General features: G+C 40.1%; 1 protein-coding gene across 6 annotated transcripts in view; it reads left to right on the forward strand.

Annotated features, from left to right (window-relative positions):
* Nucleotides 1–25,878, forward strand: part of magi2b (membrane associated guanylate kinase, WW and PDZ domain containing 2b) — a 161,432-nt gene that overhangs the window by 126,243 nt on the left and 9,311 nt on the right. For 5 of the 6 annotated variants that reach the window (XM_053505583.1, XM_053505584.1, XM_053505585.1 and 2 more), the window contains 11 exons: nucleotides 4,663–4,694; nucleotides 11,162–11,339; nucleotides 13,123–13,158; nucleotides 15,874–15,965; nucleotides 16,442–16,637; nucleotides 19,048–19,227; nucleotides 19,430–19,615; nucleotides 19,994–20,450; nucleotides 23,566–23,758; nucleotides 24,204–24,347; nucleotides 24,742–24,880. In XM_053505583.1, the coding sequence (XP_053361558.1) occupies nucleotides 4,663–4,694; nucleotides 11,162–11,339; nucleotides 13,123–13,158; nucleotides 15,874–15,965; nucleotides 16,442–16,637; nucleotides 19,048–19,227; nucleotides 19,430–19,615; nucleotides 19,994–20,450; nucleotides 23,566–23,758; nucleotides 24,204–24,347; nucleotides 24,742–24,880 (1,833 nt within the window). The remainder of the gene's footprint in view (nucleotides 1–4,662; nucleotides 4,695–11,161; nucleotides 11,340–13,122; nucleotides 13,159–15,873; nucleotides 15,966–16,441; nucleotides 16,638–19,047; nucleotides 19,228–19,429; nucleotides 19,616–19,993; nucleotides 20,451–23,565; nucleotides 23,759–24,203; nucleotides 24,348–24,741; nucleotides 24,881–25,878) is intronic. The other variant, XR_008361209.1, reaches the window with a different exon arrangement.

The following is a 25,878-nucleotide window of genomic DNA, read 5'->3' on the forward strand; positions in this document are numbered from 1 at the left end:
GACTAAATTATTTGCATGAGTCAAAGTCTGATTTAGATTTGTCTGATTTGTGTCTTAATCCGCTATAGGCATGATCATTTAACCCACTGTGAACACACTGAATGTGTGCATGGAATGTTAATAATAATAATAATAAAAAAAAAATCTCTTTAGGGATGAGAATATTGTGCAGCAGCGATGAAAAACGAAACATTTTCCTTAAATTTCAGGAGACAAGTGCAAGTTCTGCCCTTGACAGAACCGACAAAATGGAGTGCACGCTGTCATCTGCTTTAAAATCTCAGCTAGTTTATCTCAGACTCGAGCTCGTGTTCTGGGACGAGGAGCTCAGTGTCTTGGCAGCGGCCTGCATTTGGCTTCGCGTTCCGCTCTTAGTGGTTCAGCCAAGCTTCGTCCCGGTCATATAGCTTTCAGTGTAATCCTGTTAGTTTAAGCAGGCATGCAAATGGCTTCCTGTCACCTCTCACACGTTACATGCACATGTACACATACACATTCACGCACGTGCATCGCACAAAGCAGATTATTTATATACATGGACTAGGACATGCTTGCTTCGGGAAGACTAAAACTAAAAGTCGCTCAGCTCACAAAACAATCCTGGCCCGCTCTGCATGCACGGTTTTGTGTTTTTGCATTTTAATTTGTATCCTTCACAGGTTTTAATTAAATCACAGAAGCATCCACAAATGTCAGCTGCACACATCTGGCATAATTAGCTAAAGCTCTTTCAGCTCAGAGGATTTATCTGTGATTTATTTTTTCCTGTTGTCAAGAAAATCACACGTTTGAATCCTAATGATGTCGTACTGTAGCCATTCATAGGATGGAGTCGTGGAGTGGAAAATTGGCCATGCTTTCTGGGTGGGCGGGATATTATACAGTACACTTATGTCTCTGTAAATCACTGCACGACTGGGCAATGTACTGTATGTAGCACGTTGCCTTGCTCTGTGACATAGCATGAGCAGAAATGTCTCAGCATCATGTAATGAAAGCACGTCAATATACCGTACAGTTTTCACACTCCTGCATCAAATAAGTCACATTGTCATCACTTTACAACATTTCATATGTAGTAAGAAACAGCAGACGTTTCGCTTTAAGAAGATTCAAGCTGTGTGGCTGGATGAGACAGCTTTTGCGAGTAATCTTATTTTGAATAACAACACATTTCTGCGTCTTCTCCAACGCTGTGCTCAGGTTCATCCTTCTTTGCATGAAGGCACATCACAGGATGTGCACATACAGTAGACACACTTATGTATGAACAGGTCATGTTAAATCACTACAGGTCAGTTCAAGTCACAAACACTGAAAAATTTTCTGCTGAGGAAGAGGCAGCGCTTGTCACTGGTGATGTCATTGACTTTGGTCCCAGTGATGCTAACATGGGTTCTGCTTTAGTATATACTGTACTCTACATATTGTTTGTTATTTTTGCTTGTTTATTATGATATGTATGTAGATTATGAAAGTATTTATTCTTTCCGTTACACACTATGCATACTGAAATGTATCTCCCAATCATGGTTTTGCTATCGCCAGATTCCTGACAATATATTCTCCACTGTTCTAAAAATACAACTTAAAACCTTTTTTTCTTTTTTTGGAGGCGGGATATTTGTAAAAACAACCAACATATCAGAAGTCACAATATTGGTATAACTAAGCATGAGAGAGAGTGCTGTCGTATTGAATATCAGCACAGCTGTGTTGTGGTTGTAGGCATGATGGCGCAGCCTATAGAGTTCTGAAGGTATCACCTTCATGTCATCTGATATCCGAAGCATGACCAAAGCATGACCTCAAACGTGATATTGCTTGTACACAGCAGTTCCACAAACACTATTTATTATTAACAGCACATATCCTTGCGAAAGTAGTTTTAAATACTTATCGGTACTACGTAACCATAAGGTGGTTAGCACTGTCGTCTTTCACCTCCGGATTCCGGGTTCGATTCCCGCCTCTGTGTGCATAGAGTTTGCATGTTCTCCCAATGCTTAGTAGGTTTCCTCCAGGTACTCCGGTTTCCTCACACAGTCCAAAGACATGCAGATTAGGCTAATTAGTGTTCCCAAATTACCCATAGTGTCTGAGTGAGTGTGTGTATATTTGTGTGCCATGCGATGGATTTCCCTCGCCTCATGCCTTAAGTCATCTGGAACTTCTGGATTCTGGGCTTGAATCGCAAATAGCATTAAATGGAAAACTAGTGTACTATATGGGGTACCTTGTACCACACACCAAGTAGTGCCCTTGATCAGGGGTTGTAATTAAGTCTTGCAGCACGTGTTAACCACGAAAAAACAACACGGACGGTTCTTAACAACTTAGAAGCTATTATTAAAAAGACAAAGTGTTGTTTAAAACAACAACGTTATAAGTTGTCAGGCAGCTGCTCTCTCCTCAGTACTGTGCACCTGTGCAATAGATGCTCTATTAACACCACACCTGGTATACCTCCCATACAGTACAATCAGATTACTCAGCAACAACTGTTGTATATCAAAAAGTCTTCTGATATCAAATGATGAAATATTTGGATAGCTTAGACTGAGCTGAAAATAAAAAATTAAGATATAGCCAGTATAGACAGATTTTATTCTTACCAAGTAAAAGTAGGAAAGTGGCCTAGGGCTGATGGGGTTAATGATTGTACGATTTAGGGCATTTTACCTAAATGTGCAAATTACAGAGCAGTGTTAATTCAGATCGACTGATTTAGCACTGGAATTGGACCGACTAAAACTAAAACCCACTTAAGCAACAGTGTGTGCGTGCGCAGGATAATAATTAAAGAGTGCATCTATCAAATCTTTCCGGGTGCCTGTTTATGTTAACTGAATACGAATGATGTTGCTATTGAAGTGATAGTATTTACGGAGCTGTATTAAATATTCGGTGTGTGTTTACACCTGTGATGCCAGCAGCGTTCAAACTGAGACTGTGAAAAGGGTTTCATTCACACTTACCCTCTTCTCATTTGACGTTACACATGATGGAATGCGTGCAGTTATTCTTTTTACATAAGCTACAGCACAAACACACACACAGTGTTGATCCTATTATGCATGCAAATTAGCACTTGTTATTCTGGATCTTAATCAGAGACACAATATATTACTGAACTTTAATAACAACATTGAACATTAAAAATGCTCAACCCTTCCTGGCTGATTGTAATTACATTTGGGATCCGGGTGATTTCTTTCTTTATTTATTTATTTATTTTTACCTTAACACTCCATTTTCAATTGTGGTCTATTGAGTACATACTGTATAGACTATATGCTTAGCTCATCACATCTGATATGCAAAACTTTGCAGGATAAAGTTGTACGTGACCTTGTTTTAAACTAAAGACAATCAGCTAATGCTAGTAAGCACATTAAATAAATCATTAACAATACGGCGGTGCAAATTCAGACTTGGATTGTCAGGTGTAGACGAATGCGGGCGTGGCATATTTGCAGATGTTTATGACTTTAATTAATTTCAAACAAACAAAACTATGACCAAAGCTAGAACAACCAATACTTTAACTAAGCAGACTTGAATAATGGTGACACAGTGGCTTATTGGTTAGCGCTGTCAACTTGCACCTCCAGGTTCTGGGTTCAATTGTGCACAGAGTTTGCTTGTTCTCTCCTGTCCTTGGTGGGCTCCCTCCAGGTTCTCCGGTTTCCTCCCACAGTTTAAAGACATGCTGATTAGACTAACTGGCGTTTCCAAATTGCCCATAGTGTGTGAATGACACTATGTGTATGTATGTGTGTGAACTGCACACAGGATAAAACGGTGTAGACGATCTGATGAGACTTGAATAACAAACCAGCACTAAAACATTGATAACGAATACAGTCTACAAACAGATCAGATGTGAGGCAGCTCAAACACTAACCCCAGGACTATTTATACATGTCTACCCATGGCTAAACAAGCTATCGGTGATGACAATCAGACCATGTGACGGAGGTGCTATCTGGTAAATAAAGTCCCTGATAAGGTCCACATACAAAACCGAGTCTATGAATAAAAAAAAAACCTCCAGGGGTTTTATCTGACTCGGATACTGCAACTAATGTGAGCTTGCGAATTTGAGTCGACATGGAGCATCCATACTTCAAACACTGTAATACTGAAATGAGGAATTGTATAAACTACTTGGTATTAAAGCAATAGTCTGGATGTTTCAAATCAGTTTTATATCAAAATTGAGGTGTTGATCTTTGACACACCGACTGTGAAGTCTGTCGCACACAGAAGGAGATAACAATGTACTGTAAGTAATGGGGTCGAATTTCAAAGCCCTTGTTCTGTGTAAAAATGCATTTCAAAGTGCAGCTGTAACGTATATGGTGCTTTTGTAGTTCCATCAATCTCATCTGGGTTGGTATCTTTTAAAAATTATAATGCATCTAGCTAGTTAGCCATGCAGCTAGTTCCACTTAGCCATACAGCTAGTTCTGGGCACTGGGACTCATTTTAAAATAAAGAAACCATTTCAGCAAGAGTGCATTACAATCCTGGGCCTGGACTGAAGCTTATGTCGCAAATAAACTTGACTTGTCATCATTTGCTGAAGATGAAAGTGACAGATTGGCAATGCCTTACGATTGAATCTCTTTTTTTTCTCCTCTCTTTTTTCTTTGTTAGGACACTTCTCCTCCTGGGATGGTGCCAAACAGGTAAACAGCCATAAAATATCTCCTTCTCAATATCTCTTTGTTGTCTGATGTTTGCCGCGTAATATTTCGATGTCGTGAATAAGCAGAGCCATCATTACGCTTTGATGGGAATAATCAGAAATCAGAACTGGTTTTTGGAGGAGCGTCATTTTATAATGAGGTATTGTCATGCCGTGGTTACGTGACACATAATTATATATCGCAACGACTCGCATAATAGCACTGGAATACAAATACAGATATTATTCCTTTCCTTTCCGATCCGCAGTGACAGAGCTGAAAGATTTGATAGCCTCATGGGGAGAAAGGATCAAATCACATCTTTGTGTAGTATAATAGGATCTGGCTGCCAGTGGAGGTTGGCCTTTAGCACTGATCTAACACCGTCTACTCTCCTCCGAAGCCTAATCTTACTTTTACTCGTCTCTGAGCGAGCGGCGAGTGCAGATTTGCATTTAAGTAATATTGTGGCACAACAGGTAAGTCACAGCGCGTAGCCGCTGCATCGCCAAGTGTCATACACATGAAAAGATGAAAGGAGGAAGCGACAGACAGCTTAATGCAGTCGGCACGCTTGCTCTGCCGATTCAGCATGTCTCCCGGGTGCCTGTGTTAGAAAACAAAGACCTGTAAAGACCCAAAGATGAGGTTTGTGCATGTGTGTATATCAAAGCAAAACACATTTGTCATGAAGAGAAATGATTCCAGGTCTGACAATTATGCAGATCATTCTCAATTGATATTCCTGCACCCTGTTCCCTAAGATCTTCCTGTTTCATCATGCTGTCATAGAAAGCGAATTGCTTTGCCAGACCATGAACAAGCTTTTGTCAGTACTAGATCCTGACTGAATCTAAAAAACGAGAGCTCTCATTGTGATTTTCGGCCATCATCATGCTGCGATACGGGTCATGGTGTAGTATATTCCACTATTTTATCATCGACTATGATTCAAAAAATAATAATAATGAAATAAAAAATGCTACTACTACAGATGAAAAAAATAATTGACTCTTAGACGTCATATTTTTGCCTGTAAAAAATTTTCACCGATGCAGAAAAATGTCATAATCAGATTTTTTTTTTTTTTTTTATAAATTTAGTCCTGTCCAATTCTTTTTCCCCGATTTTCTCCCCAATCTAGTTGTGGCCAATTCCTCCCCGTCACTAGGAGGCTCCCACATTAAGGCTACTACCACCACTCAGTCGGGAGGACGAAAGCTATCCCGTGTTTCCTCCGAACCACGTGACGCGAGCCGACCGCATCTTTTCGAACTGCTCACTCACGCACCGTTAGGGGCGGAGTAACACACTCGGAGGAAAGCGCTAGCCGCTCCTTCCGTATGCGCGGAGTAACACACTCGGAGGAAAGCGCTAGCCGCTCCTTCCGTATGCGCGAGCTCACAGACGCCCCTGATTGGCTGTAGAGCCGTAACTAATGTGGGAGCACAAGTACCTCTCATCCCTCCCCCCTGAGAGAGCTCGGCCAATCAGCTCTCTCTGTGCCTCCGGCTGTGAGAGGAAAACAGCATCACCCGGGGTTCGAACCAGCGATCTCCGGATGATAGGGCGAGCGCTTTACCACTGCGCCACTCGGAGGCCATAATCAGATTTTCTACGTAGAGATGAAAAATGAAAAAAGACATTTGGACCAAACGTGAAACCCTTCAGGTTAGAGACAGTTTAGTATTTCAATCAAGGGTCGTGTTGCCTTTGCATAAAATATGTACATATTATATGGACATAAATATTTGTATAGGTACATACATAAATATATTTCATCAATGCTGTTAAATTTTTCTTGATTCTGATTGGTCATAAGGTCAGTCTGTAACAGCAGCTCAGACTATCATTCCAGTTACAACTTTATATTATATTAAGAGGGTCATTCAGGTCAAACGAGGACTTTTCTCACTATGCAGAATAACAAGAAGTTATCAGAGTATAAACTAGCTTTATTTCTCCTTTACTTTAATGTACTCAAATATGTTTATCCCAGTGCTTCACTAGTGCAAGGTAGAAAGTTTTTTCAGTACTCCGGAGCCATCTTCGGACTGCCTGCCTAATTTCTAAAACGCTGGCCTCCCAGGAACTCCTTTAATGGCCCAAATATGTGTAAATGGCTGAAGGCGAGGTCAGGACTGTACGGGAGTTCCTGAAATGTGCAAATGGTACAATTTCTTACATTAAAGGAAATGGACATTAAAGGAGTTCCTGGGAAGGCCAGCGTGGCAGAAGTAAAACAGGTAATCTGATCATGGCTGTGGCGTCCAGAGAAAACTTGATGGTACCCAAGCCTTATTGAAAAGCTAGGATAAGTGCATTAGTGTAGCTGGGGATTATATAGAGACATAAAGGAAGTTTTTACTCTCTGAACTGTGTTTTGTTTTTGATGTACAATCAAAAGTCTTGTGTGATGACAAGATTGTTTGTGAAAATACCTGCAGAGTTTTTAAAAATACTTTAACCACCATACCTGATACTTTAACCACCATACCTGATACTTTAACCACCATACCTGATACCGTGCCATGATCAGACAGTTTTTTCCATTGATTTAAATATTTACTGAAGCTCTTGACCTTTCGTATCTGCATGATTTTATCTGCAGTGCTGCTGCCATATGATTGGCTGATTTGATAACTGCATGAATGTGCAGGTATACAGATGTTCCTTATAAAAGATATTAAAATAGTGATTAAAATATAAATGAAACATAAATGTTCTACTATCCACTGCTATCTACTAACCTTTTAGGATCAGGGTTTAACACCAGGTGCTTAGATTTAGAGGAACCTCGTTTATGTCTTCTTTGGATCTCTGTGTGAGCAGCATTAGCAAGCAGACAAACCTGCAGTGAAAAGCTAACAGGTATCCGCTGAGATCCGTGGTGCCCGAGGCATCAGTCTGTGGCACCACTGCTCTCCTGCCACACTTCACACACTCTCAGTGCTCAATCCATCTCCCGCAGGGACAGCCAGCTCTTTCAGAGCAGAGGAACATAAAGGGAGAGCGCAGGAATAATGAACTGCTCCGTCTTTACCGTGCACTGAATGCAAGCTAGTCAACTCGCTGTCATTTTTTACACACACAGAAATGTATATGCGGATATTTTGTGGCATATTTCATCTTATCAGCAAGCAACAAAAAAAGAAGAAACCTCAGCTCTATGTGCATGGGAAGTGATGCAATAACGTGTTATACTTGTGTACTATTGTCTGGAGCTGCTTTGTGTGCGCTGCATTCAAATCTTAGTGAATCATCTGCTGCCTTACAGGCTGGGGTTCAGATATTTCAAATTCTGCTCTGCTAGAGGTATGGCTCCCAGTAGAGAACACTTTTGGAACAAACTCCAAGTCCAAAGATTTTGAACAACCTGTATGTGTTCGGTTAAACGTCAAACAGCAGCTTGTTGAATTTTAGGAATTTGACTAGAAAATTTGGTTTGAAACCCAGATGTAATAAAAAACACATTTTTTAAATAAGCACTATTACAGTAGCACAAAACATATATTCCTCTTAAAACCGATGCTAGCAAGTCTTTCATTTATAGACTTAAATGGTTTCCCCTCTAACTCTCTCTCAGTTTAAGCACCATTTAGAGTCCAATTTGGAACTGAGAGCAGCCGGTTAATACATCATTAAATACATTAAACAATTTAAATCTTAGCCTGGACACTTTAATAGCTATCCTGTACCTTTGTGGTTTGTCTGTTGTGCTAATGATCATTAACTCTCGCAGGTCTATATCGATTTTTTATGCCTAGTTAATAAACATGCCTGTGGGTACGTGGTGGTTTAGAACACACATAGGTTGATGACACACACAAACATCATTTTAGAAATGACCTAGGGACTGAATAACAAAGTGTATGCTGCTGACTATATGGATGCCTGGTTTATAATAAACAGGGGGCCTGGAGCTTATCACAGGGCACAAGGCAAGGTACACTGCAAAAGGGCTGCCAGGGTACAAACCAGAGTTGGGTAAAAGTACAAAAGTACATACCTTCAAAGTGATTTAAGTACCAAAAGTGATAATCTTATATAAGCTGCCAGGATCTTTTAGGTAATTGTACAAGAGTTTTGTAACATAACTGTGGTACAAAACATCCACATTCTTGATTTCAAACACCTGCTACATGATTAAGCATTTCACAGTGGGAAGGCACATCTTGCAGTTATCAGCAGGTGGCGATAGTCAGCGGGTTGACTACAAATTCTATACACCACTCTGGACATGTAATGCAGACATGTAGTCGAGCAGAAAGTATACAGTAGATGTATGTTGCAGAAAGTAGTGGAGTAAAAGTATCCACCAATAAAACTATGGAAAGAACAACTACTTGAAATATGTATTTAATTACAGTCACAATTTAAAAGTACTTAGTGACCTTGCACCTTTCGTACAAACGCACACGCACTGTCACACACCCAATCATACACTTCAAGCAGTCTGGAAATGTCATGAACCTACACCGCATGTGCCTGGTTTGTGGGGGTAAACTCACCAAGTACAGGGAACAGGGAGATCATGCAAACCCCACACACACAGACTAGATGCGAGATTTGAACCCCAACTTGTACTAACCCCCCATCCTGCTTACTACTAACCTCTGACTCTACAAGCATATTTCCATTTTTTTTCTCTCGCTCACAGATCTATTAAATATTAAATTGTCTATGCAAAATGAATTCCAAATTTTGAAACAAGTGTAAGACATGAACTTTAAGCATTAAAATGTAAGACACAAAGAAAACCCCAAGATATTTGCATGGGTTCACTTCTTCCTTGCTGCACAATTTATTCCACAACAATTTCTTCCCAGAATTCGAATCATCAGCATAGGGCGGGGATTCACAACTTAGTCAAAACCGCCATCTGGTACACTTAGGATCCTGAAAACACGTTAGCATGTTGTCAAAACAATATAAGAGATATTACTGATTTCTCTAAAGTCATCTAGCGGCAAGGTTTATTCTTAACAGAATGGAACACATCCTGTACGGGCCACCAAAATGGTTGTAGATTGTAATAAACCTTTCCGGAAATGACCAGAGCATTAGATGACAAAGGAATCAGGAGACTTAGAGCCAGGGTTCAACAGGAGCCAGCCTGGCCAATGGAATCCAAACATAAGATACAAAACAACCATTTCATACTAGGATGTCAACAGATGATTTAATATGACATATGTCAATAAATTATGTCAAACAATGACATAAATTACATTTTAATGATTTTGCCATATCCAAAATTTAAAATAAATCCTTCAAACGTAACGTCTGAAACTTTTATATCCTTTCCTTATCGTCGTCTTTCAGGAGCAAATTAAATATAGGCTTACGCTGCATTCCATACAAGGTCGGATGTGTGATGTTCTTGATATTTCTGACTGCTGATCAGAAAGTTCCAGGTATTAGATATTGGAGAAAAAATGTCTGAACTTCCCTATACAAAAAGAGCCTGAATAATAATTTGCATCACAGTTTAAATTAATATTCAGAGCTGAAAGGTCTGTATGTCGTTATTGAATTTTAAAGTGATATTGTTTGTTGTTAAACAGCAACACTCACTCATCTTCTATACCGCTTTATCCTGTATTCAGGGTCGCGGGGGGCCTGGAGCCTATCCCAGGAGACTTAGGGCTCAAGGCGTGGTACATGCCAATCCATCGCAGGGCACACAGACATACACACACTCACACACTCGTTCACAAACTATGGGCAATTTGGGAATGTCACTTAACCTTACCTACATGTCTTTGGACTTACCAACCACAAGGAGAACATGTAAACTCCATGCACACAGAGACCGGAATTAAGCCTGGCGGGAAATCGAACCCGGAAAACAGCAACACTTGCTGACTAAAGGGATTTCACGATTTTGTTCATTAAACTGTCGGGTAATTTATCATTAACTTTGAGTTTGCATTTTAAAGCTCAAGGATAGCTCTTTAGATAAATGCTTTTTCTTTCTATTTACCGTTAGTCAGCATAAATCTCCCTGCATGCTGCCTTGTTAGTGTGACATCACATCAATGCCTCTCTGTGAAGTCAGATTATTGAGTTCAGCAGTTAGAAATCCGACTCTGAGAATTTCTGATGTCTTGTTGCACGTTTCCGGCTTTTCCTGGGTCAGGTTGAACAGACTTCTTGGTTAATGAGGAGAATATTTTGATAATTGCTAGAAATGAATTATTTATTAATTAATTAATGTTTTTAATTTGTGCCACATATTTGATTCCAGTTCCTAATTTTGGTATCCTCGAAAATTGACAACCATTTGAGGAGCTGCCAAATTTATCCTCTTATCATCTTTCCATCCATCATTTTAAAAAATTGATAAAAATTGATAAATAAATTTTCCCTTTGCTCACTGATGTACAGTATATCATACAGTATTTGTATATCATGTGTATTTGTGCCTAACAAGTTGTGTTGTGTGTGTGTGTGTGTCTGCACAGTGGGACCCCCAGGGAAGCCCCCAGCTTGGCCTTACAGCCCCTGGCCTCCCTCACACCGCTGCTCACGTGGGTCAGACTCTCCACTGCACATCCGCCCCTGATCCAGACGGTGCTCACCTCAGCAAACCCGACCCCTACGACCTCTACGAGAAATCTCGAGCTTTATACGAGAGCAGGCGTGAGTCTCATCGCTTCTTAACTAAAGTGCTTCTTTAATTTGGACTGAGGAAGACATTCCATGCTTCACCTTATTAAACACTTGAACTTAGAGTAGTGAGTGTAACCCAGTGCTGACCTCTGCACGGTTCATCAGATGCACGAGCAGTATTCCGGATGCAGTCACTTCTGTATCAGGTTACTGTGCCCCATTTAGATGACCAACTCAACTAATACACATGTTATATGGCCCGAGATGTAAGCTGTGCTGATTTTTTCACTTGAATAAGTTTTTATGTTTATGTCTGAACAAGTTATCATTGTGTTCGGAGCAAAAGTAAGAAAACAAGCATTGTGAATATTAATCGTGAAGCAAAGAAACCAGACTCCAGATTTAAAATTTGGATGCAAAAGTGCATCAAAACGTTAAAGATTCTGTGCCACATACATCAATAAATCGTTGATTCATTCTGTGCCACATACATAGGCTCAAAGACACCCACTGTAAAGCTAGTGTCATCGTGCCTGGCAAGACAGAGAAACAGTACCATTTCTCCCATACAGGGAGCACAGCCAAGTTCCTATTCTTCTGACAGCGGACAGTTTCATGGTGATGCAAACTTGTGATCATTTGATGATAAGTTTTTTGTTGTTACATACAAAGTTCAAGATCAAAATTTAGCTTTAAATTGAGTACAAATCCAGGGTCATTTTGTATTATACACGATCAGCCATACCATTAAGACCACTGAGAGGTGAATTGAATAGTTATCAGTTATACGCCAGGATCACAGGATCATGGGCACCGAAGGCTCGTCCAAGTCCACAGGGACCATATGCCAGCTTGTCCAGTCTGATCCCACAAAAATGCCAATGCAGCACAAATCTCTCAAAATAGTTACTGTGGGAACAATAGAAAGGCACCCGAACATTCAGTGCACTACAGCATGCTTAGCAGGCAAAGAGTTTAAGGTTGTTGATCCAGCCTCTAAGTTCCACAGATCTCAGTTGGACCAGGCATCCATAAAAAATGTGCTGGACAAACAAGTCAGAACCATGGAGGCCCCGCTTTAAAATCCACAGCACCAAAACGATCCACTGATAACATCCTGGTGCCAGACATGAAAGCACACTACCAGAGGTCTTGTAGAGTCATGACCTGGGGCCAGAGCCACCCTGGCTGCACAAGGAGAAACTGTGCAGTATACGGCTTGATGTTTTTTGGCTATTTGTGCTACATTTCTGTGGAATTGGACTGGACAGGCTGGCCTTTGGGTAAGCCCGTGATCCTGCAACCAGTTTTGCATTATAATGTTATGGCTGATTGGTATATGAAGAAAAAAACTGATAGGACTCATTTTTAGATTTTTTCCAAAGTGACACCATTAAAAAAATTGAAACACTAAGTGGAGAAAAGGAGGGACAAAAAGAGAGGTAAAAAATAATAAGGCAAATTGGTCAATAAGCCAAAAATGTGACCAGCGACTCCATCATTTTAATAGTTGTTGACTAAAAGTTTTGATTTTGGGTTTTATTTAAGAATTTTAAACTAAGTGCTTGACTGACAGACCTGGGCTTCAGTATGTCCAGATTTTGGCTGTAATGTGATGCACACATTCTTTTTATTGTGAAGTAATCGTTTTTACATTATGTCACCACACACACACACACACACACACACACACACAGACTTTAATGTAATCACATTTGAAAGAGTACCAATCTACACTATTCATTCTCACACAAGCATCATTTAGTGTTATAAAGCCTCTCTGATTACGATCTTCATGCTATTTTTCTTTCAGAGCCCGGCCCGTTACGGACGCTGACTGAGTCTACAGGCAAGTCCATTATGCAGCGATTTGTTTTCCCATGTTAGGGCGTGTACGTCCTGGTTGTTTCATATTCAAGAGCTTATTTATCTGTCTGTGTTATTTTCCCGGTGGATATCAGGGCTGTTTTATCTACATATCTATCAGCATACTCGGTAGTACATCATATGATATACAGTGTCAGGTGACCTATGTATTGTACTGTATGCACACAATATTAAGGAAATTGAATTATTTATGGTTTTAAAATGTATGACTTGTATTACTGGGATTTTTTTTCCTGACTGCTTTCAGGGGTTGTCTTGATTATATCACTTTAAGTAAATTGTTAATCGTATGAACAGGTTAACAGCAAAATGAGATTTTAAACTTTCACTCATATTGGCAAATTATTGTCATTGTATATTCTTTTTTTAGAAGATCTGTACTAGCACTGGTTTCGAGAGCCATGTTGCACATCTGTATTTCCAAAAGTAATATTTACAAAAGAAAACTGACTGTGGCTATGACAGGCAGGAAACACATCATCCCTTTATGTAGAAGAGACATTGAGATACACACAACGTCTGAGGGAGGCTGTTGCGTTTGGTATGCATGTCTGCCATGTTCTGTTTGTCACTCAGGATTTCTGAAGTCTTAGACAATCTTTTAAAATTCTTACAAAAGTCTCTTATACAAGTGACCACTTTAAAAAAAAAAAAAAATATATATATATATATATATATATATATATATATATATATATATATATATAAATGTATAATGGAAGCTGCTGCTGGGTTTTGCATCCAAAAAAAAGGAGGTGCAAAAGTCAACGTCCTCAGAAGAACTGCAGGTGGTTCTGCAGGATGCTGAGTACAACTTATAGATATAGACCTTATACGGAATGTCTCTGAGATATCATAAGGCACTGTCTTGAAAAACTAAAGTGAAACTAAAAGTGCTAGGGAAAAGAGCTGATGATGCTGTAAACTAAAGTTTTTTTTTTCATGTTTCTAATGACTGTCAAAAAACTTTGTACCAACAGTTTTTTGGTAAAGACAGTTGCTGGCTGATTTAGCGATTGGGACGAAACTGTGGGAGGGGAAGTTAAAAAAATCATATCATTTGCATTTGTGCTTTTTAAGAGCCTCGTGACCCAACAAAAACATGCACAAAATATTTTAAAACAGTTCTTTTGAAAAGCTTTTTTTTATTTCTCAAAACTGGTAAAATAGAGATATCTCATTTGGCTGTCAAACTCTTTATTTTTACCACTGAAAGAAATGTAAGTACATAAAGCATATATATAAGAAGCTATAAAAATTTACATTTCATTTTCAATTAAGAAATCTTATTAATAGATTGTGGCGGGTTAAAAAAAAGATAATAAAAGATAACGTGCTGAAATAAGGACATGATAACTCAGTATAATGAAATATTAAGCCAAGTATCTTGTTAAAATAATGAAATATTAATGAGGTATCAGGAGATATTGAGTTGAAATTAAATGAGGAGTAAAGACATAATCCTTGAAATAATAAGTTAAAGATGGATTATTAAGCCATAATGAACCGCTAGTAGGCTGAAATGCAAGAATATTAAATTATTAAATGTATTGCCATTCAATTGAAATAGTGCTAGGGAAAAATGGCTATATTTAGAATCTTGCTTATATTTTGCATTATTCTCTATTAATGGAAGTACAAATTATATTATTGACTAAAACTTAAGTAAAATGTAGAATCTTCCGAATATTAACATGAGTTTATTAGTATTTGATACTTTTTTTTTTTTTTTGCTTTAATGACTGTGTACTGAAGCCGGCATGGACTTCACCAATGTGTGCTAAACCTTCTAATCCAGTCTAGATCAAATTCATCGGAGTGTTCTCAACATGAGCATGCTTTTGAATAGAAGAGATCAGGAATGAGGAACAGCTGACCTTTTGTACAAAGCAGTTAAGGGTCCCGTCACACTCCGACAAAGATTATGAAGTTCCTAGTGCAACCTTAAAAAATATCAAGGATACTTCTTCCTAGCCACGTTTCTATCAGGTTCTCAATGTGTCTGTCGTGTTGTCACTAACTTTCTATCACACACATGATCATGCGCTCACCAGGTCCTAGGAGTTTAAACCAAGTTATTAATGTTTCTGATCAGATCGAACCAGGCTCTTATCATGTGCCTGCTAATGTTGTTTGTGTCTGGCGGTTTGGTACAGTATAAATATCACAACACACGCAGTGCTTTTTATCGCAATGTGATTGTGTCAGAAATTGGATCCAGTATTAGGTCTTTTACAATCTGGCATAGACCTACAGTATCGTGGTCTTGCACAAGTCACTGTGAGAACTCCATTGATGTAGCAAGAACATAGTGACCTTCCAGTAACGACTCAGTCAGAACATCCTCTAAACTTTCCCGTTTTCCTATGTCGCTATGCAGTTAACTGGTCAATGCCATCATTACTACGACCTTAAGTTCTTTCTGCGTCTTGCTTCGACCATGTCTTCACCAGGATTTTTTAAACATGTCTAAAAAAGCATGTCAGCTCCACGCCAAGAGAGACAATACTACATCCTTACCGTTTAGCCAATTTTTTGACGATGTGATTTTAAAGATAGGAACGTAACTTAGTGTGCCGGCTCCCTCAATCTCTTCATTTTTTTTGTCTGTTTTTTAATCAAATATCAACTTATATCAGGCTGTTTGTGAATATAGCTCCTCTATTTTTTTCTTCAGGTGTGGAATACCAAGAGGTAGAGGTTCACCTGCTGCGAGAGAAGACAGGCTTCGGCTTCCGCATCCTGGGAGGAGACGAGGCGGTGCAGGCTGTGAGTCCGGAGGCCCGTGACAAGGCTCGTATGGGGCAACCGAGGAGATCCCAGCAATCTGTTTTTCTCATTCCAGCTCAGGAAACGAGAGAAAGGAAATCAGCTAGAAGTTACAAATATAAGCTTTAATGAGCAGGCTGAATTATAGCAGAACAACAGGCGATTGTTGGAAGCCGAGCCACTTTCGTTTGCCGTCTCTTGGCAGGACAGAGCTTAGCTTGTCATCTTCTTCACTTCTTGCTGCATAATAATTGCTCGTTATTGTGGGCAGAGCTGCCCACTCAGTTACACCTTTTAATCTAGCTGTGACTAGCACTCCAGATAAAACCTACAAACATATTAGTAATAAGGGACCATCTGGGGTCTACAAACAAACCGCTGCTTGTTCATGCCACCACGCTGTCTTTGCTTCATAGTAATGTAAAGCCCTGTTGCCCTCGTATTAATATATGATCGCCTTTGATTAACTGCCACAGATCGTAATTGGAGCGATAATCGAGAACAGCCCGGCGGAGCGCGATGGCCGTCTGCGTCCAGGTGACGAGCTGGTGTCCGTGGACAGGATGCCGGTAGGGGGTCGACCCCACAGCTACGTCATCGACCTCATGCATGCAGCGGCACGCAACGGCCAAGTGACGCTCACTGTGAGACGCAGAGTCGTGCCTCATCCAAGTGAGTTCTACTCAGCAACAGACTGAATCATACTCCTGTTCAATAATTCAGGACTTTATTTACCATGTCAGCAAAGATGCATTGGATTTCACAACATACTCTGAGGCAAGTTGAAATAAATATGGACGCATGCGCTGGCACAGTCACTAGTGCTCAGAGCGGATGATCAGAAAGTCAATCTCTAGAGGCAGCTGTGCTCCAACCTGTGGGTGACTGGACTGCTGTGGTAATCTCAAATCAGTTTTACTGATTCATTTAAACATTTTGTTATTCATCCTTAAAGGTTATGAGATGGACATGTCATCAGCATTAACCTTTTGAACCTGCTTCTGTGTAGACGCTAAATAATTCATAGTAGTTCCTTAATTATGTGCATTAGGATCAGTAACTGAATAATAAGTAGGCTTTCAAATTAATTTATTGGTAAAAAAAAAAATGCTTTTGACTGAGAGATTAGAAATGCTTTTTAAAAATTATTTCACGTTGTCAATAGTAGTTGATGAAAATAAAGCCAAAGGTTATTGCAAGGGCATAGTGTGGGGCAGTGGTAGTTCAGCAGGTTAAGGCTTTGGGTCACTCATCAGAAGGTCCACGGTTCAAGCCCGATCTCCACCAAGCCGCCCCTGTTGAGCCTTTAACCCTTTGTGCTCTAGGGGTGCTGTATCATGGCTGACCCTGCACTCTGACCCTAATTTCTTAACAAGCTGGGATCTTACACTCTGCTGTACGAGTCAAACCGGGACTTATTTTTTGTGATTGTGCAGAATTACAGAACACAAAAAGTATAAACTACCTTTATTTATCTATATAATCCCCTGCTACAAGTGGTGCTGGTGAATGATTGTATGTACAGTTGCACTCTTTCACAAGTCGATTTTTAAGGATCAGTTGTCCCACTCCAAAACATTTGTGCCATTCAAAAGTTTTCCTGTGGCTCAGAGTCTCATCACTGTAATGTGCTTGAAATCTTTGGTTTTGCACCTTCATTCCTTGGGAAATGTCACCACAAGTCCCGGTTTGACTTGAACGCCCCCCTGTATGTGTGACAAATACAGGCTTCTTTTTTTCTACTGACATGCCATATCATCAGAAAATGATTTTTTCTTGTTCCTGTGAACACACCACACTTTTATAGAGCGTACACTATATAGTACAGAGCCTACGCCGTCAGTCAGCACATCACTCCACATGAGTCTGGTTTATTTATGCACGCCGAACAGCACCGGCACCGGCACAAATGAGAGAGACTGTTTGTGTGCCTGATTAGGACTGATGAAGTGTGCAATGAAGTTAAATTCAATTTTAAAAATCCACCATAAATTCTGGCGGCACCACAAATTAACTCACTTTCACTTATCCGCCTGTAGAACCCATCTAAATGTTGTTTTCCTTATTTTTTTTAATTTATTGTCTTCACAATTTGATCATTTCCCATTTCTGAACCACTCACTTGCTTTCCTCCAATCATACGACACCTAGTGGGTGTAAAGGCTAACTCGTGTTTCCTCTAAAACATAAATCAAACACAAATGCATTTTTTCAAATTCCCCTCATCACAAGGCAGCGTACACACGTACAGGAAAACCCCAACTGCCCGTATGTGCATACGGAGGAAATTAGTACCGTGAGTAACAGTATGTTGTTAATGCTGGTGTCTGGAAATCTCTAATCAATCAGTGAACTGATAAAACACAAGTCCAGTGGTGCAGATTTTTTAAATAAAACTTAAACCTTCTTGATTAACTCCCTTGATTACAAGGTGCTTACATGAATATTACTAAATTAAAATATCTGGAATCTCTAGACTTCTTTATTTTTAAATATTCGTGTTCACTTTCTAAAAGGAAATAATCAGCAAGCATTGACAACTGTAGAGTACACTTCTGAACTGATCTGAGCAGATAAAAGTTCTGCCATGTGACTGTGAGAGAGCCAGCATAACATCTGTATTAGCATCCAGTGTCGGTAGTGTTGCAGTCTCTGAGAATAAGGATGCTATTGTGTACAGCTTTGCAGTTAAGGTGGGCAGATTGCATGGATTTATTTGGATGGTACTCTGTGTAACTGTACTGCCAGCTTGTTCTATTAAGAATCTATTAATGTGTCTTGAAGGCTAATGGATGATTAATGTGTATTAGCCTGGGACAAGTGGTTAAGTATTTTATGTGTACATTAGCCTCACCAACAGCAAGCTGGTGGAGCCACATGGTCAGCAGATACCACATATAAAATCCGAATATTTGAGCATCACTTCGGTGCTGAAAGATAAACAGAGTTGTGGGTTCATTCACTGACAGTTGATGACACTTTAATTGGTCATCCATCCTGCGTCTTGTCAGAAAACCCTGTGTTTGATAAGCTCAAGCCTATATTAAGCAGTGACTCAGACTATGCACGGTGCCCCCTGCAGGCCAGCCCTGTGGAGAGAACGGATCGGCAGCCAATCAGAGCAGCTCTCCACGAGGACGTGCCGTGTGTCCAGTCAACTTGCCTCCCACCACCGATGTAGTCATCCACCGCAAGGAGACAGAGGGCTTCGGCTTCGTCATAATCAGCTCTCTGAACAGGCCGGAGAACACCGCAACAATCTGTTAGTCTCTGTTTAAACATCTTTCACTCTACACTCATTGTTTGGGTTTAAAGTGCAAGCCGTAACCCTAAGGCCTGATCTGATATAACGACAGATTTTGTTCTTAGTAATGAAGGTTTCACTCAGTTCAATTGGTTACATACATTCTTTGCATACATTTTTACTAAATGAAGTCAAACTAATCTTGCACACGTCATTCCAGCCGTGCCGCACAAAATCGGACGCATCATCGAGGGCAGTCCAGCTGACCGCTGCGGGAAGTTGAAGGTTGGCGACCGCATCATGGCCGTCAACAATCAGTCGATTATCAACATGCCTCATGCTGACATTGTGAAGCTGATCAAAGATGCAGGACTCACTGTTACTCTGCACATTATCCCTGAGGAAGGTCAGAGAGAACGTTTCGAAGTGTTTGATGTACAGACAGTAGCACTTTGTCATTTAAATTATCTTTGACTTGTGATGTTAAGTGCCACTATTAAAGTTTGCCTTTCATTCATTTCCTTATAGTCATGATGTACTCCAACATTATTTTAATTGATTCGCACAGGTGGAAAAAAGTAGCATGTTATAGTGCTGATATATTGTACAGTTTGGTTCTTATATAATATCAAACCACCTGTAGAAAGTCAGTGTTAAGTGGTTTTCCTCTCTTGATTGCTGCTCATTTTTCTCTTCTTTTTAAGTACAGCTAGTCAGCGAAAATGTTGACTGATTGTTGACTAATTTTCCTGTTTTTTTAATTGCTCATTCTTTCCATGGACAGATGTAAATGCCCCCATCTCTGGCCCAACCTCAGAGAAACAGAGCCCCCTAGTGGTTCAGAAGCAAAGCCCTTCAACTTCTGCAACTCAGCTGAGTCCCAGTCTGACCAACCCGAGCCCCCCGGCCCCGCACCCGAGCCCCGCCACCACACAATCCAGCCCCCAGAGGATGGAGCCAAGTCCTGCAGGAACACAGAGTACCACGCCAGTCACTCAGACCAACCAGCCTGCTAGTCAGCCCAGTCTTGAGGCAGTGCACTCAGGACCAATGGTGAGCCAGGCAGGACAGGCGGGAGATCAGAGTGTCCCTGTACCGACCGTCCAGGGCATCCCGGTTGTTTCGGGTGTCCCTGTTGTTCAGGGAATCACAGTCATCCCGGGTGTCCCAGGCGTTCAGCTTACCACCATTGGTGGGGTGCCAGTCGGCGTGCCACCTCAGCTGTATCTTCATGACAGCAGGTACAGTGTATCACAATCTCATGGGTTGGGCTGAGAACCCAGAGTCAATACAGTACACACATGGCAATCAATATATAAAAAAATTATATTATTTTATATTGTATTATTATTATATTATAGGCGGCACAGTGAGATAGTGGTTTGCACTGTCCCCTTGCACCTCCTGGTTTGGTTCCTGCCCTGCATTTCCTCCATTGGTGATTGGTGGGTTTTCTCTGGGTACTCCAGTTTTCTTCCACAGTCCAAAGAAATGCAGATTAGTCTAATTGCCGTTCCCAAATTGCCCGTAGTGTGGTAATGTTGACCTTACCATGGGTTTTACCATGGTTGTAAAAATGGGAATAAATACAATGGTCACCATTGGCCTTCACGGTCCATAGGTGGACTACAGAGGTTATTGGATGGATGGATCTTTATTGTATTACATTTTAAGTGAGACTTTTTATTGCACAGAATCTCACTGTTTTACTAATGTTTAAATATCATCAAGGTAGAAATTTTTTTTTTTACCCTGATGATAACCCTGGTCTCCCAGGCACTCCTTTAAGATACTTTATTGATTCTGGGGGAAATTCCAGACATCCAGCAGCAATGGAGACAGGGTAATATGAGATCTGACCAAAAGTTACTACTGCAACACTGGGACCAAAAAAATTACAAAATATATACTGTATATATAACAAATATAAATAGAGCATATACTGTAAATTATAAGTAGTAATAAATAATTTAAAAAAAGGTGGAAATCACTTGAAGCGCGATCAGGGCTGTACGTGGCGATAACTCCAGTAATGTGCAGGCGGTGTTGATGAATGATTGTGTGTAGAGTTCCCACAGACATATGGGCCTTTATGCAAGTTGGCGACTTCAAATGTTCTACTGCAGTTAAAAGTCTCATCACCGATCTGTATTTAAAGTCTCTCATGAATATTGTACTAATCGAGGTTACATCTACATTCATGAGAAATTTCATCTCAAGTGGCAGTTTGACTCGAACATCCATAGTATATTATACATTGTAAAAGGGTTTATCTTGGCTATGCCGGATATGCGCTAAAGCTGACCTGCGCAATCTATGTTATTTTTAAAACTATGATTAGAATGAATACATAGAATAGAAACTCTGTAAAAATACACTCATACCATGACTTATTTCTTAACTAGAGGTTTTACATTTATTAATAAGCGAATACTTATTACTATACATGTACTACTTTTAAACCTATAGTGTTACATTAAATGTTAAAAACATCTATGAGACAAGGTCCTGCATCATGGTCCACACCATCATTCTTGAAATTAATAATAAAAGAAAGTTTTTTTAGGTAGTGTGTATACTCAAACTTGTTTGTCAGACAAATACTTCGACTATCCTAAATGTAATTGAAAACCCCAATATGTGAATGATTTTATGTTTGCATGATAGTTTATTATAAGGTTGGAATTACGTGAAGCGCCTGTTGTACATCCCTGTGATTGACTGGTTACTATAAAAACAATAACGTATTAGAACAAGGGCATTAATATCAATCCGTATTTATATTACAGACAGAACTACTGTCAGAGCTACTGTTATAGAAAATGAACACCTTCTGATTTAAGGATTCAACAGCAATGTGAAGTAAAGTGTATTATCAAATCATTCTTTGGGACGGATTGTGAGGCATTTGTTACATTTCAGCAATAGAGAAGATGATTGAGTTTCAATGCTGCAGAAAGATGAGAATATATGGAATAGCCAGAGTGTCACAAGAAAAGGTTTGTACGTTAAAGAATTTGGGGGATATATCGCTTTATCCTGTATACAGAGTCGCAGGGGGCATGGAGCATATTTCAGGAGATTTAGGGCACAAGGCAGGGTGCACCCTTTACACGGTGCCAATCCAACTGGGCAATTTGTGAACGCTAATTAACATAATCTGCCTGTCTTTGGACTGGGAGGAAACTGGAGTACCCAGAGAAAACCCAGCAAGTACGTCGAAAACACGCAAACTCCATGCACACAGACTCTGAGGCAGGAATCGAACCCGAAACCTGGAGGCGCAAGGCGACAGTGCCACCGTGCTGCCTAATGGGGTTGATTTGAATATACGATTCATATATCATTCATTCATTCAAAAATCATTTTTATACGATTTTTATATGTTCTAATTAAAACATCCATGAATGTTGTTTAACAGTTTAAATCAATATGAAGAAAATAAAACAGCCTTTTACATGAATAAAGTTACTTACAAACACTGAGCAGTTAACTTAATAAAATAAAAACGGCAAGAAAAACAGGCAACGCAGCGTTAAGGGAGCAAAACATTTTTCACCTCGGCGTGTTAACAGAGAAACTGGACGACCTCATGTTCGTACTCTGTTAGCCGTAAACTAGGCAGATAATTCAGGTGAGTGATATACAGTGCCGATGGAAAGTTTTCAGACCCTTTCAAGTTTTCCTCATTTTGTCAATGCGGAAAACATGAAAGCCTCTGGAAACTTTCTGTCAGCACAGTGTATGTATTATTGTTATGTAAGAACAAAGAAAAATCTAAATTGTGATCGACAATCATTCATAAAGTTAAAAACAAAGAGAGAGAAAGAGAGAGATTTTTTTAGCCAGTATAGCTCAACCTTCCCTTGGCGCAAAACAGACTGTAGAAGTGGAGAGCATTTAATACTAAAAGATTCTTTTCCGTTTTGGGCTGGTGAGCGCTGCTACCTGAAAGCCCACTCTATTCTCTTACAAAGGTGCATATTGTTGCTTAGCTTCTGATTCTGAATTATTTACCGGCGGATATCTGCTCAATAAAACATGGCTCTTGGCGCAGGGATCTTTCCTCATGTCTCACTCAGCTTTGAGCTGGGAACCGAGCCTTGGCAGATTTGGCTCGCGCTCAAATACAGAAGAAAGCAAAGCTTCTGAAGCCTTATGTTAATGGACCGCTGACATTAAGTGTGTAAAACTTCACGGCAGCGACTTAAAACACCTGACTCGGGGGAGTGTGGTGTGGAGACATTTGGAAAACATGTTGTGTGCGTTTACTATAACTCTTTGCGTTGTTGCTAGCGAGTCCGAAAGAAATGGGAAAAAGGCTTCCTTCTGATTGAAACATGTTGGCAGCTACAGGTCGGAGGTAAAAGCCAGACAGGATGTTAAACCCGATATCTGCCAGCCACCATACACGGACTACAGACAGCCTCCGGTGGACTACAGACATCCACCAGTAGCAGACTACAGGCAGCCTCCCACCATGGACTACAGACACCCGCCTCCTCTCATCGACTACAGGCAGCATTCAATCCCAGATTACAGGCCACAGGTGGGACCGCAAACACCAAGCGTTGTAATATAATATTGCATTGAAATAAACCTAAATGTTCAAGCTGAAAATATGATTATTGTACATATAGTTCATTTTATAACTTTATTTAGGCTTATCCTGACAGCTGAGAGTCTTTCTGTTCTGTAGCTTATTGTAAATATTTCGAGTTTGTTTGGGTTTGCGACTGACTTTCATTAATTATTCAGGATGATTTTATTGGAAATGAAACTATTTTTCCTCAAAGAATTGTTCCAGCCCCTTGTTTAACAGACTCTTGTGCCCAAGTCTCTTCTGTGTGTCCTGACCCAGACTAACCTAAACGAGGCATGGAAATTAAAAATCCATGAGGCTTAATATCGACACTTGCAGTGGACCAGTATAAGTAGATATGCAATGCTGAAACCCGAGAAGAGAAGTAAATCGCGTGTTATGTCCTGTGCAGGACTACGACTATTTTACAGTGGAGCTGGAGAAGAGTGTGAAGGGCTTCGGCTTTAGCATCAGAGGCGGGAGGGAGTACAAGATGGACCTGTTCGTGCTCCGTCTAGCCGAGGACGGCCCCGCTATCCGCAACGGCAGGATGAGGGTCAGTCCAGCGTGTTTGTATGCACTGAAAAAAACATATTGAACTTCAGGTCGGAATTTTTTGTTGAAGGGAAAATAAATGACGATATGTTTATGTCAAATCGGATTACGTATGTTTACGAACAGAATATTGTAGTACATATTACTTGTTATATATAATCAATACGTAAAAGCTGAACAAGGCCAAGATATATTTTGAGTGTGTCTGTCTGTGTGACTGTGTGTGAGTGTGTGTGTGTATACCACAAGCCTTGATGTTCCAGAGACTGGATTATCTCATGCTTGGAATAAATTTTGGCATTATAATCTGTTTTGGGATGGATTATAGGCTTGGAGAGACAGAAAATATCATCATACAGTGTTTTTTTTGTGTGTGTTTATGTGTGCATGTGTAGGTGGGTGATCAGATAATTGAGATAAACGGCGAGAGCACACGGGACATGAGTCACGCCAGGGCCATTGAGCTCATCAAGGCGGGCGGACGACGAGTGCGTCTGCTGCTTAAACGAGGCACGGGGCAGGTACCTGAATATGGTCTGTATCACATTCTGCATCTAATCGTACACCAATATTTATATCATTTTCTATCTATCTATATATCTTATATATACTCTTTATTAGAGAGAAAGAGTATTGTAAGATTAGCAATCATAAAGTACCTTCTTTGGCCTAAGAACTAAAATATTTCCAGAATTTAAGACCTGGTACACCGATCACCCATAACATTAAAACCTAAAACATGCCCAATATTTTCCCCCTTGTACCACCAGGGCAGCTCTGGCACAAGACCTCTGAGTGTGTGCTGGCGTGTGTGGCTCCGGAGTGTTAGCAACAGATGCTTTGAGTGCTGTGGGTTGTAGGGTGGGGCCTCCATGGATTGTACTTGCATTCCATGAGGTCTGGGGGATTTGGAGGCCAGATCAACAACCATGAACTAAACCCCTTATACAGCAAGCTGTAGTGCACCGATTGTTTTGATTCCTTTTCTGTTGGATCGGACCAGACAGGATTGCCTTTGCTCTCATGATCCTGTTACCAGGACCTTGCGGTGGTGTTAATGTTCTGGCTGATCGGTGTACTATCCACCCGAATATTAAATTCATACAATTTACAAAACTTACCCTTAATGTAGCTGATTAATCAACGTTTCGTTTTGTTTTTAAGGGAAAGCTATTTATTAGTAATGATTTATTACTAATGATATTAATATTGGTATGAATCAAGGAAAGAGTTTTAGCTTTAAACCACATTCTTTCTCCCTCCACATCTCTCACAGACCAGACTCAAACAGAAGCTGTGGCCGTAAACATTCAAATTCTATTTCATTTGTAGGTTTATTTTTATAAATATGATTTCTGAAATGTAGAAATTGGATTCCGAAATGTGACTCATGTAATGAGGCACCTGCCAAACACTGCAGACGCACTTTATATGAAACACCATTACTTTAGCCAAATTGCATTCTGAAAGCAAACGTGTGCTGCTTTATGACGATATACGGCTTATACGGCTAAAGGTTTGTGAACACTTGA

The sequence above is a fragment of the Clarias gariepinus genome, chromosome 10, assembly GCF_024256425.1.
Source record: "Clarias gariepinus isolate MV-2021 ecotype Netherlands chromosome 10, CGAR_prim_01v2, whole genome shotgun sequence".
NCBI classification, from domain to species: Eukaryota; Metazoa; Chordata; class Actinopteri; order Siluriformes; family Clariidae; genus Clarias; species Clarias gariepinus.